General features: G+C 36.0%; 1 protein-coding gene across 18 annotated transcripts in view; it reads left to right on the forward strand.

Annotated features, from left to right (window-relative positions):
* Window positions 1–13,159, forward strand: part of Cpeb2 (cytoplasmic polyadenylation element binding protein 2) — a 59,655-nt gene that overhangs the window by 19,066 nt on the left and 27,430 nt on the right. For all 18 annotated transcript variants that reach the window (XM_076546213.1, XM_076546214.1, XM_042285930.2 and 15 more), the window contains one exon: window positions 7,634–7,684. In XM_076546213.1, the coding sequence (XP_076402328.1) occupies window positions 7,634–7,684 (51 nt within the window). The remainder of the gene's footprint in view (window positions 1–7,633; window positions 7,685–13,159) is intronic.

Here is a 13,159-nt window from a genome sequence, read left to right on the forward strand (position 1 = left end):
CTACAAACAGTCTTCTTTACTTCATAGAAATTTGGGGCTTGATTATTTTTTAATTTCACCCCTTCTATTATTGTAGAAATTCTTTAAATGTTAAACTTCCTACACTCATAATCCACTGGTTTTAAAAACAACAGTTCTATTGTTTTGAGTTTGTTAATTTATTCTGGTGCTGGGATGGAGAAGAGCAGTGTCCTGTCACTGGTTCACTACTGAGCTCTTGACAAGATGGTCTCAGGTCATATGACTGCAGTTTTAAGACCCTCTTAGAGAGCATTTGCATAAGTTTGCTAATAACCTTTTTAACCTTATTCGATCTTAGATGTCTCATGGATATCCTGTTGTTTGAAGATTATTTTTTATAGTTTCTAGTGTTGTCTATGCTTTCTCTGCATCCCTTATTTCTGCTTGTTTTGTTCTCATGCTGGATGCTTTCATCAGGTATGACGACCCTTTACTACCCATACATAGAAGTAAAATACTAAAATGGGAATGGGAAGCTCTGTGCATGCTAGGTTTAACTAGTAGTGATGCAGTAGGCCAATGATATGAGATACTGACAGTGTCTTTATCTCAGTATTTCACTGCAGTCTGGGAAGCAGACCTGGGTGTCTCCCAGTTGTTTTTTGTGGGATCTTGTGAGTCTAGCTTTGTAGCCCTCTTTGAAGAACTGAAAAGGTGGCCCTGTATGGTGCTTTTAAAAATTAACAGGTACTTATCAGCCTTCCTGTTTTCAATTCTACCTCTCCTCTGCCTTAATGGCTAGACAGAGCTTCTTGGTGCTGATTCTCACCAGGTGTCTACTTATTTCCAGATGACATTCCCCATGCACAGAGTGGCTTGGGTTGTGTTTTCAGTGATTTATGGTTTAAAGTTAGTGACAATTGTAGAAGTTTCTGCTTCCAAAAATTTGTTAATGTGGTTCTCCTGTGATCTTTTCCATTCATCTTTGCCCTGGTGAGACATTTCTCTGTCAACAGAGGCCATTTTAGGTAATTCAAAAAGCTAAAGAAGTAAATAAATGTTATTTGTTTCTCCATGTTTAACTGGAAGATTCTGTAGTCCCTAGTCAACTTGTATTTTCTTAGTGAGGAGGCCTCTACATCCCTGCCCAGGGTAAATTAAATTTTGTGAAAGATTCTGAGAAAAAGATTCCTTTCAGAGTAGCTCATTTATTTGAAGTATAATAACGTCTTAGTTTAGGTATCTTTCAAAGGAGACTACTCCTTTGGAATGGAAACAGTGAACTATGCATCTATTTTTACTTTGCCTTAATATCTATGAAAATGCCAAGCAAATTGAGGCATAGTAACTATTGTTTATATAAGTAAACATTTTCCATTTTAATTCATATTCTTCACAAATATTTGTTTGGAATGTCCAGAATCATCGTGTATGGTTTCCATGCATGTATAACAGCATGTGTCACTACAGTCAGGATTTTAGATATTTATAGCTTTTAAATGAAAATCTCATGAGTTTTATCTGTATTTATTTCCACAAGATATACTAAATGTTTGGTTTTGTGACTGCAGATATATATATATATATATATATATATATATACCTTGACTTAAAATTTGTTAATATTGTCAGTCAAAAATGTATTTACCACACCTAATCTACCAAATGTCAGCCAAGCCTGCTTTACGTGTTCACAGAGCATTTACCACTTATTACCATTTATAAAGTATGTAGGGCTGAGGGATGTAGTTCAGGGGACCTGTATTACCTAGCATGCCCAAGGTCCTGGATTCATCCCCAGCATGGCAGAAAAAATGAACTCTTGAATATCCCTTATTGAATACTATACTAAGGTAATAATATGGTGGATTTTTCCACCATTATAAATCATGGATGGTCCTTATTGCCAACTATACCAGTTTATCTTTGCCACTGGTATATTTAGCCTCCCATTTGTTATTTTTAGTAGCTATCAGAATTATTTTCATTTTAAGAAATTCATAATGGAAGGTTTACAGCTATCAGCTCAACTTGATTTTAATATTATTTTCATATTAGTCTTAATGTAATCCATTATTTTACTAGACAACTAATTTGGTGTTTTCTTCTTTCTCCTAGTTATACTTTGCTTGAAACAGTTATATAAATGATCCTTGCTGTGTCTTTGTACATTTTATAATATAAAGTGATAATAAGACAAAGAAATAAAGCATAATATGGTTAGACAAAAATGATATGTTAGGATTTGATTTAAGAGTGAGCAGTTGAATCTAGAGGACATTGGCTTTTATAAGCCAGAAGTCAAGAGTGTTTCTGTTGCTCACTTGGAGTCTGGTCTTTGCATCTAAGGGTCTTTTCTACATTTTTATGATCTTATTCCTAGGGCTTTAGTGGATATTCATAAAACTTTGAGAGTGGGGTCAGAAATGGCTATCCTGCACACTGGAACTGATTAGAAATTAGAATTATTAAGGTTGGTAATGACTACATTCTAAGTGGATTTTTAACTTCGTATAAGATCTTTAGGCATAGAAGTAAAGGTGAAATGGAGATTGTGAAAAATATTGGATTAATAAACAGTGAGAGTGATGCTTTATTGAAAGCACATAAGAATGTTAGTTGTCTTCAATCAAGAATTCATAGGTGCGAGTGTTAATACAACCCTACATTGATCACATATCAAACTTATTTTTCTCCACAACCAGCATGTTTCAGCCATGTTCTATGTTAGGATACCAGTAGCTTATTATTAATTATTACTACCAAGTATCAACTGCTAATAAGAGTAGAACTTGGTAGTTCTTGAGTTGGTGCTTTTAACTACTGTGCCTTTTTGTGCATTTTTTTAATTGGCCCAGTGTTAATTCTAACTGAGGTTTTTTTATGATTATATGTGTTGTCATTTAGTTTTCTCTTTAAAATGTTGGCAAAATGCATGATATTGTTCTTTAGCAATTTTCTCATTATTGATGAAGAACAAGTTAGAGTCATTAATATTATCCCCAGCAGAAGGTGCCTGAAACTTCTAAAAATAGTGTCAAACTCTAGATAAACACTGTAACTCCATGGTAGTTTGATTTGCAAGATGGCTACAAAGTGATAAGCAGTGAATAGCATTTACAGCATGGATATAGTAAACAAAAGAGTAATGCATCTCCTGGGCAGAACAGAATGGTGGTGTGGGGGAATTCATGATACTACTTATAAGAGCACACAACTTAAAATTTAGAAATTGTGTATTTCTGGAATTTTCTCTTTAATGTTTTCAAATCATGGTTAATTAGAACTGAAAATACAGAGAGAAAACCAATGATAAGAGAATACTCTTGCTTTCATTAAAGAAAATTGCTTTAAAGATAGGGAGACAGTTATCTTGGCAAAGATTGAAAAAGCAACACTTGTTTTGTTTTCCTTCTGTTAATTTTGTTGCTGGTATCCACATACAGCACATCTTTAGGTAACTGCTTTTAGTTAAATTTTTATCTCACGTCATAGAATAAAGTGATATGTTCATTCAATGAATAATTGAGAGCCTATTCTGTGCCATTGTGTTGTTAGTGCTAGAAATATAGTATAGTAGACAGTAAAAGAAGTGAAAGCTCTGCTCTTGGAGGTCTTTTATTTTAAAAAGAGAGTGACAATAAGAAATTGTTAGACAATTTCTTTAATGTGATATCGTGATGGTAGAGGAAGAAAGAAGCTACTGTTGGGGACAAGATGATGTGTAGTGCCACCTAACACACAGAGATCTGACTGTGCTGAGGGGTGCTAGTGTTGGCAGAAATCCGAAGTAGAAACATCCTGCAGTGGAAGGATGCCTGACACCTTAGAGAAGCAGCACAAAGTCCAGAGCAGTCTCTGCAGTGGATGAGGTACAGCTGCTTATTGTAATGTGTTCGGATACTTTGTCCAAACAAGAGATAGCTTGTTTTCAGTTGTCCTATTCATAGTGTAACCAGTTGCTCAGTATACATTTAAATGGACAACATGAGCTAAGGTGTGTGTGTGTGTGTGTGTGTGTGTGTGTGTGTGTGTGTGTGCGCGCGCGCGCACGCACACACACAAATAATCATCTAAAAACTGTAATTGACTAATAAAATGATTTAAAGATACTGTTAGTCCTCCAGCTTTTCATAGACATGTAAAATTTAAAGATACACATTCTTAAAAATATTTTACATTACTTAATATTGTCATTTTTATAGTTATTTGCATTTGTGCATGTGTATACACATGTGCATGCATACACAGCACACTACATATTTGGAAAACAGATAACAACTTGAGAGAGTTGCTTCCCTCCTTCCATCATAATGGTCACCGGGATCAACTCAGGACTTCAGGTTCTGCAGCAACTAAGCCATCCCACCAACCTCTGTTAATGCTAAAAGAGAATTGCCTAGGTGTAGCACATATTCATTGTGGATGTACTAAAACCTTTGTGGAATAATCATTCCACAAGCTTGCTTACAATTATAAGGAATGACTTGCCTCAAGACTTTATAACCTTAGATCCTGTGGGTTATCAGGAAACTCAGCTTCAGGGAGATGGAGGTTCCTCTTGTAGTGTGGAGCACGTAGAATGTGATGATTTGAATGAGAATGACCCTTTCAGGCTCATATATTTGAATGCTTTGTCGTCAGTTGCTAAGATAGGAGAGATGAGGAGGTGTTACCTTGTTGGAGCAGGTGTGGCCTTGCAGGAGATGTGTCACTGGGGGTGGGCTGTGAGGTTTCAAAAGCCCACACCAGGCCTAGAGCCTCCTTCCTCTCTTCCTACTCATCAGGATGTAGCTCCTAGCTCCTTCTCCAGCATCATGTCTGTGCCTCCGTGCTCCCCACCAAGATGATAGCGAACTGACCTTCAGAAACTGTGAGCAAGCCCCCAATGAAACGCTTTCTTTTATAAGAGGTGCCTTGGACATGGTGTCTCTTCGCAGCAATAGAACAGTGACTAAGACACTTTTCTGTTATCTGGAAAATCCTGTTTCTGCTTCCTGGCCTAAAACTTCCTTAGTTTAGCCATCTATCTGTGTCTCAGCAAGCAAGAGAAAAGTAGTCTTTCCCTTTTAAAGGATATTTTCCAAAAATTATACCCCTTTTATCTTTTATCTTCTGGGCAGACCTTACACAGCACGTGGCAAAAACTGAGAAGTGGAATTTTTTATGCTCTGGGCCATTTTTTAAAAGAGAAATTGGGGTCCTCTTGTTGATGGGTAAGCATTAGTGTCAGTTTATGCACCACCATCCTTCTAGACTTATAGTGAGGAATTAGTTCTATAGCAGCATCTTCTTTTACACGTTCTTTTCTATTGACATTGAAATGTTCTACAATCCTCTGTGCATTCCTTTTCCTGTATCTTGTTATCAGTAGGAAGTCAGTATCAAGGCAGTAAGTATATAAGAGAATCAAGCCAGTCACGTTCCCATCCTGCCAGTCATTCCTACCAATGATGAGACCTCAGGCGAGTGATAAAGTACCTTCACATTCAACTGGAAAGAAAATGGTATGAAATTCAAGGGATTGTTAGTTGGAGCAAATACCTGGCAGTTGAGAACCTATAAAAGCCCTTTGCATATAATAAACCCACAGATGTTGGTCATTATTACCTTCAATTGTCAGGTTCTTAGTGAAAGTTGTTTTAATGTAAGTAAAAGATTAACTGTGAAAGTTAACTTACTAATTTATATTAACATTTTCACTATAGTAGAGGATAAGTGATTGGATAATTTGACTCTAAATTTGCTCATTTAATCATGGATTGTTTTATTACATTTATTTTTTGTGATGGGCTGTAATATTTTAGAACATATCTTCAAGTATGTACTCATTCACAAATAGGTTTTCTTCTGTTGCCTTTTAAAGTCTATTCAAGTGCCAAGATGTAAAAGACTGTTTTTGCAGTCCAAGGGAATAGTGAACCTCCTAGAGAATAAATTTGTGTTGACGTAAAATTACCTGTCTTTAAGGTGGAATAAGACCTCAGGACAAAGGCTCTGCTTACTGCTTACTGTAACATCCTAGCATGTAGGCCTGCATTCCTGGGTTTAGCTAAGTACTCCTTGTGTTTTGTGAGATACTCTACATACATAATTCTTAAAGCACTGGACAGATGTTACTGAAGTTTTGTGTTTGTGTCTGTCTCTGACTACACCATGGGGAAGGCTTGTCTTATTTTTGTTTCTAACTTCTGTGTGCTACATTCTATCAGGACAGAAGAACTATTGTACTCAACAGCAATATAGGTTGCCACTTGAAGAAACTTACTATTTTAAATAACATGTCTGAAAATCAGCAATTTTGATGGCTTTAAATTATTCTATAAATTTGGTCAGCTGCAACAAAATGTTAGGAAAGTCCTAATTTCCAAAATAAATTGTGACTTCTTTAAAGTTTTGTGACACATTACTAAAATGCAGTTTTAAAAGCTGTATTTCCTAGGTCTTTCTATTTCATACCTTCTCTTTATTTTCCTGATTCTCACTCCTCAGAACGGTAGATATAACTGTGTGTTTCTGGACTTTGGAAGCTCTATTTGACAGCTGATTTAGTTAATTCATGAAACTTGGGAGTAAAAAGAGGTGATAAGTTGTCTTTTTAAGAGACCATTGCTTACTTTTCTTAATATAGTGAATCAGAAATCAAAATGTGCCAGAGATCATATTATACATGTTCATATGTGAATCTCTACATCATTAATCTGTGCAGATGTGTGCTCATTCTTCTGATGGCAGTGAATTTCATGTAGGATTATTGTCCTTTTAAAGAGAAGCTATGCCAAAGGTGACTAGAATACAATCCTAGTATTAAATTTGAATGTATCCTTAAAAATAAAGTATCAGGGAGTCAGACATCACAATACATTCCTGTATTTTAATGAGCTGTAATAATGGTCATTGTTGCTGTTGGCAGTAGCCAAACAAATATTCCGTTGTGCAAATGCTAGCCGAGCTACGGCGTGTTTTCTACATACCGTCTTTGTGGCATGTATAAACTGCTGTCTCCAAATTTTATAAATACAAAGTCTTCAAGAGTGACTTCAAGTTGACAATGTTATTGTTCTCACAAGCCTTAGTATTTTCACTTTTTTTCATAAATAATTTTTAAACTCTAAATGAGGTACGCTTATAATATTTTTAATAATAGCCTAGGATGTCTTCTTTGAATTTCATTATTTAAACATGACAGTATAAAACCACATTGACAGTATAAAAACCACATTGAATTAAATGAAAATTAAAAGATTTGTTCTCATTTTACATTTAAAATTTTTAGTTATTCTTGATTTTGAAATTAAATCCATTTCCTTGAAGTTTTATTTTTTACAACAAAAAATCTAGAGAAAAATTCAAACTGTTTGAGTACATTTTAAACTCATTTATTATATTTTCAGAAGCAACACACCCATGCTGCTTTTACAATTCAGATAGAAATAAACATAGTTCCATTTGCTCTCAAGTCACATTGTAATCTTATGGCATGGGAACTAAGATGAACTTTCTCATTTTGTTTTCAGGTTTCCTAGTTAATATACTTTGAGTTAAAGATAAATTTTTTAGTTTTAAAACTGTACAGTGCTTAATTTTCTTCTTTTCCCACTTAACCTCATTTTTTTTCTCAAATAGCTTCATAATCTTTAAATTCTTCTTTTTCTGTTTTTTTTTTTTTCAGGTCGTTTGAGCTATCCACATCCAGGAACTGACAATCTGTTGATGTTAAATGGTAAGTTTTACCAAATGTTATGTTTTCATTTGATTCATACAAATGAAGAGATTAAATATGTATTCCCCTGAACCTTCCCCCATATAGACAGTTTAGTCATCTTGTAAAAGTGGAGCAATGTCCAGGCATGGCTGTACTCACCTGTAGCCCCGCTCTTCAGGATGCTGGAATGAACATCTCTTGACCCATCAGTTACAAATCATCCCAGGCAGCAGAGTGAAGGCTCATCTTTTAAAAACACGAAGTGAAGCTGCAGGAACTAGGAATCTGTATGTTTTGTCCCTGAAAAAAATAGTCATTGAGAAATGCATTTGTGACAATATAATTCAAACACCTCAACCTCAGGAGTGATCCTTGTTTGAGTGTTGGGGTTCTATTTCAAGCTGTTACCTAAGGCCAAAAACATTGTTCTTAGTTTTCTGTTTCCCATTCTATAAACTGGAGATAAAGACTCACAGCTTCTAAGAATTGAATAAGATAAAGTTTGCAAAGTACATAGACCCTAGTACTCAGTATAAGCATTTGTGCTTATTTTATGGAATATACTGGTGAGTTTATTAATATAGTAATCATACTGATTTAACTTATTCTAACTTTCCAATTAGAAGTTCACCAGCCAGAAAAGAAAAACTTCGATTAAACTGTGATTTTTCTTGACATTGGACAAATATAAATATATTTATAGTCACAGGATGTAGTATAGACATAATCATGGGAGTGGAGATGAGAGGGAAAGTCCTTTCTTCAGGAGTAATTTTGAATTAGAGGCAAGGAGAGGCAAAGAAGAGGGAGACCTATAAATAATACATACTTAAAATCACTTCGTTATGTTGGCTTGGCTCTTTTCATGTAAAGCTTTATTGAAATAGGATGTAATGAAGCTGTATAAGCAGATCTGAAAGGGAGGTCACTGTGAAGGGAGGCCATGTGGACGATGACTACAAAGACAGAGGTGTAGAAAGGAAGCTTGTCACCTGAGGAGTGTCAGGGGAGACAGGATTCTGGAATGAGAGAAAATCTTGAAGCAGAAGGATAGGGGAGATGATGGGTTGATCACGGTCTGGTATAATGCACTGAGTGGCCAAACATGTAGCAGCCTAATCTAACCTAGTCTAAGTACTGGGACTTTGATAGAATGATTAAGATAGATAGCAAGGAGCTTGGAAAGGCACAATGGTTTGGTAGCTTATGTTGTTGTTGTTTTTGTACTAGTCTATTCATCGGTTGCTTTTGTAAATTGTCTAAAGTTCTGTAAATACTGAATGGATTATGCTTCTTCATAAAGAAGATATGAGAATTTTTATTTCAGGCAGGTTACGTCTAGTAGAAAATATATTTATTTTATTAGTTTTTAAATATGAGCACTCGTAATTGTTTGCATTTGAGGTGATAGTGCTTACTCAATGAAGAAAGACAACCTGGGAATTTTGAACATTTTTAGCAAGGGAGAAGGAAAAAGAAGGTAATGACTCTAGGACATCAAAATGTGTTCAGGTCAGGACAAGAGATTTGCTCCAAAGAGAAGCATGTCCTTTTTTATTCCCTGGGGACAAACAGTTAAGAGGTGAAACAGGATTCACTTCACTGAGTACATCCATGGGGTGAGGAAGTCTTAAAGTGTGAGACATTGAGGACACTGAATAAAGGCAGATAACAGCACTTGCTTGGTAAGGGGAAATTTTTCTTTAACAAATACAGTTTAGCTATATTCTTAGCATGTTGTGTTCTCTGGAAATCAGCGAATTAAGTGATGCTAGACAAGTCTCTTCTGATATTAAGTAGTAATTAAATATTACTGACTGAAGTGCAGCATCTTATGTCATAGATTGAACTCACTGTAGGGAAGTTGGTTAAGTATGTTGCTTCACCATTACTTATTATTGTAAGCATAGCTAATACTGTTCACTTTAAAGAAAAGTGTTTAGTAGTATATTATGCATCATCATGTTTTGTGGAGGTGTGTGGGTGGCATCACAGACTCTAAGGCTAGCTTGCCTTTCTTTACAACCTGGAATGGCATACCTTACTTGACCCTGACTTCATTTCTTAATATCTAAACCAGAGCACACTGCTTGCCGCAGGTGACTATTGAGAGGAGTGAGTGAGTTCATGCACGTATTTAGAACAGCTTCTGTGAGTAAATATTACCTGGGGAGAGTGAGTGATGGAAATCAGTGCAAAAGATCATCATGCCTGAAAGCCTGGTCCTCCACGAACAGACAAGGAGCTGGGCGATTACTTCAGACAGCATAAGAGAAAGAGACCACATGAATGATGTTTTCAGCTATTGCAAGGATGTTGTGTATGATGAGCAGAAAGCTGGTTTTGTTATTGCAGGAAAACAATAGGAAGATACTACATGAGAAACTTTATGTAACGGAAAAGTTCGGGTCCCTTGTTTTCTGCAGTACAGAATCCTTCTTCCATGGAGTACACAGGATAAATTTCAGTGGTGCACAAATTTTATATATATATATATATATATATATATATATATGTATGTATATATATATATATGTATATATATATACACACATATATAATTAAACAAATTTATGACTGTTGTAGTTAAGAGCATTCCTGAGAAAATACATATAGCTGACAGAAATCAATGATTACAGTGATATCAGGCTGATACAGTGAAATCAGAATGGCTTTAATTAAACATAGTATAATATAAATAATAGTAATATAATGCCAATAAGATATACTAACATTAGAAAGACCTTATAATTACTCCTTAGTAGTTGTAGTTAAAACTTTCAGATAAAGGTTTAAGCTGGGTGGGCGGTGGTGGCTCACGCCTTTAATCCTAGCACTCGGGAGGCAGAGCAGGAGTTTGAGGCCAGCCCGGTCTACAGAGCGAGATCCAGGAAAGGCGCAAAGCTACACAAAGAAACCCTGTCTTGAAAAACCAAAAAGGTTTAAATAAATCTCAGGGTAGGAGGTCAACCAGGACGATGATGACACAGCAAAGCATTAGAGAGAGCCTCTGCTGAACTCATGACTCTGAGCCTCTGCTACTCAGATGCCCCTTAACGTGAGGTACAGTACCACATCCACACCCACATAGCTCATGGAGTTGTATAGACTAAAATTTTATAACATAAAATGCCATATAGGGTGCCATTAATTATGGCACTCAGGAGGCAGAGAGTAGCAGATCTGTCTTTGAGACCAGCCTGTTCTACATAGCAACTTCCATCTAGCCCGGGACGAATAGTGAGACCTTGCCTCAAAAGAATACACACACACACACACACACACACACACACACACACACACACACACAACCACAGAGAGGCTCCTGTTTCTGAATAGACTGTGTTCCTCAGATGAGTTTGGAATCAAGTGGACTTGATGTAGCGACTGCTGTTACTTTAAGTTGCTGTAATTGTTAAGTCTCTGTTGTGTGCCCATGTTTAGTGCTCATTGGCTTTTTAAGAAAGTCACATTATATGCAGATATGGACTGTTCAAAAACCCACTTTTAAATATTTAGAATGATAGTTTGTTTACATTTTCTGAGTGTATAAACCTAACACATATAGTATCAGGAGGAAAACATAAAGCCAGTGCCAGAAATTTGTGTGTTTTCTGCAGTAGTAAAGAATATAAGGTTATGTATGTCGAGTATTTGTCTCTATTTGGATTGAATTGCATTTTCCCTACTTTTCCCGAAGAAAATAACCTATTTTATTAGTTTCCTTTCACAACAGAGCAAAGGTGAGGGAAAAGGTATTAGCAAGTTAGTTTGGACTTTAAATTTGCATCTATTATCCATATATACAACCACTTACATGATCAAGAGCTTGTTTTATTTTTGGAGTGAAATGAATTCTAGAGATCTTTTAATTAAGGAAATGTACCCAAGGCTAGCATGGTGGTACACACCTGTCATCCTAGCACTTGGGAGACAGGCAGGAGGACCAAGAATGTATGATAATCCTCAACTACATAGTGAGTTTGAGGCCAACTTGGGCTAAAAGAGACCCTGTCTCAAGACAGCAAGACTGTTGTTGATTCAGTACTTCTAAAGACGGATGCTCCAAATCAACTCTATCAATTTATGAAGTTAGGAAACCAGGGAGAGTGAAGGGAGTGGATGGAGAGGTGGGAATTTGAAAAGGACTGTTATTTGGACCATAGGTATTTTTCTTTTTGGTTTTGCCTTGTTAACCTATATTTCTAGCTGATTTTGTATTTTTTTCCTATGCTACCTTTTAGATTAAGTGATTTAGCTCTAGAGCTGAGAGGACCAGTACTTAAGAACACAAAGTACCTAAACAGAGTATAAAAATTGTTGTTTCCTTATTGTCATTGGTGCTAAAACCTAAATAAGATCATTGGTAATTCTACCCTGAATTTTACAGTCATTTGTATAGAAAGAAGACTTCAAAGTACTTCAGAGCTCCTTTATAGTAAAGAGTATCAGCAATATAAAATCAATATATTTCCCACTTCAAATCATTCTTATTTGGAGGTTCAGCCTGTTCAAAGAAGGCTTTTTAAAAATGTAATACTCACATTGACTGTCTTGTTTTTTGGTAGAGGTTCTTGACCATTCTGCTGCAGTTACACTGAAACAGACCCCAGAACTCCACATAGAAATGTGTCTAGAAATGTGTTACACATGTTTTAGTACAGTGGTAGCAACATGGTGATTTCCATGATAGAGTAGAAGATGTTTTGCATAGTTTAGCTTCATTTGCAGTCAATTCTGTTTTGCTTTTTCATCTCCCCCCACGATGTATGCAAGTGTCAAGATGTGGAAGCTATGTGTAGGCCATATTTATTGTCCCTGTGGAAGTCAGAGGATGAGTAACAGGAGGTGTTCCCTGCTTCCAGGTGGGGTTCCTGGGATTGAACTCAGGCCTTCTGGCTTGCATGGCAAGTGCCTTTTACCCATTGAGTACCACACTGGCCACACTTCTGGTTTTAGTGGTGTAGAGACTGAATCTTAGTAGAAAATTTTTTACAGGATTAGTAGAGTGGTTTTTTACAGGATTCTGAAATTCCTCTGGTGTAAGATAATTGGGAAGATTTTCTAAATGATTATGCTCAAACCTAAGAATGGCATGAAACTTAAGATACTATAAATATTTATGTTTTCACTATTTTAGTATTGAGTAGCCCTGTCTAAGAGTATAAAAGTTAAGAATTATCATACAGGATTGGTGTTGCCTTACTAGATTGAGAATTATTTGCCACATTCAATTTCATCACAATTTATAATTTGATTTCAAACGTGTTGAAAATAATTTCATTTGTTTTATGAATCTTTGATCTCTGAACCACTGTTGAAATTGTCCAGAGTAAACTTAACTTGATTAATTTTATTAGCTCATTCCTAGGAAAAGCTGAAGGCTCAACTCCTGAGACGTTGCTATGCAATGTTTGGGGCCTGTTGACCACTTGAAGGCTTAACTGTTAAAAACTAAGGAATTTCATTCTCCTTCACTTAATAGCTCTGTTT

The sequence above is a fragment of the Peromyscus maniculatus genome, chromosome 10 (genome assembly GCF_049852395.1).
Source record: "Peromyscus maniculatus bairdii isolate BWxNUB_F1_BW_parent chromosome 10, HU_Pman_BW_mat_3.1, whole genome shotgun sequence".
In the NCBI taxonomy this organism is placed as follows: Eukaryota; Metazoa; Chordata; class Mammalia; order Rodentia; family Cricetidae; genus Peromyscus; species Peromyscus maniculatus.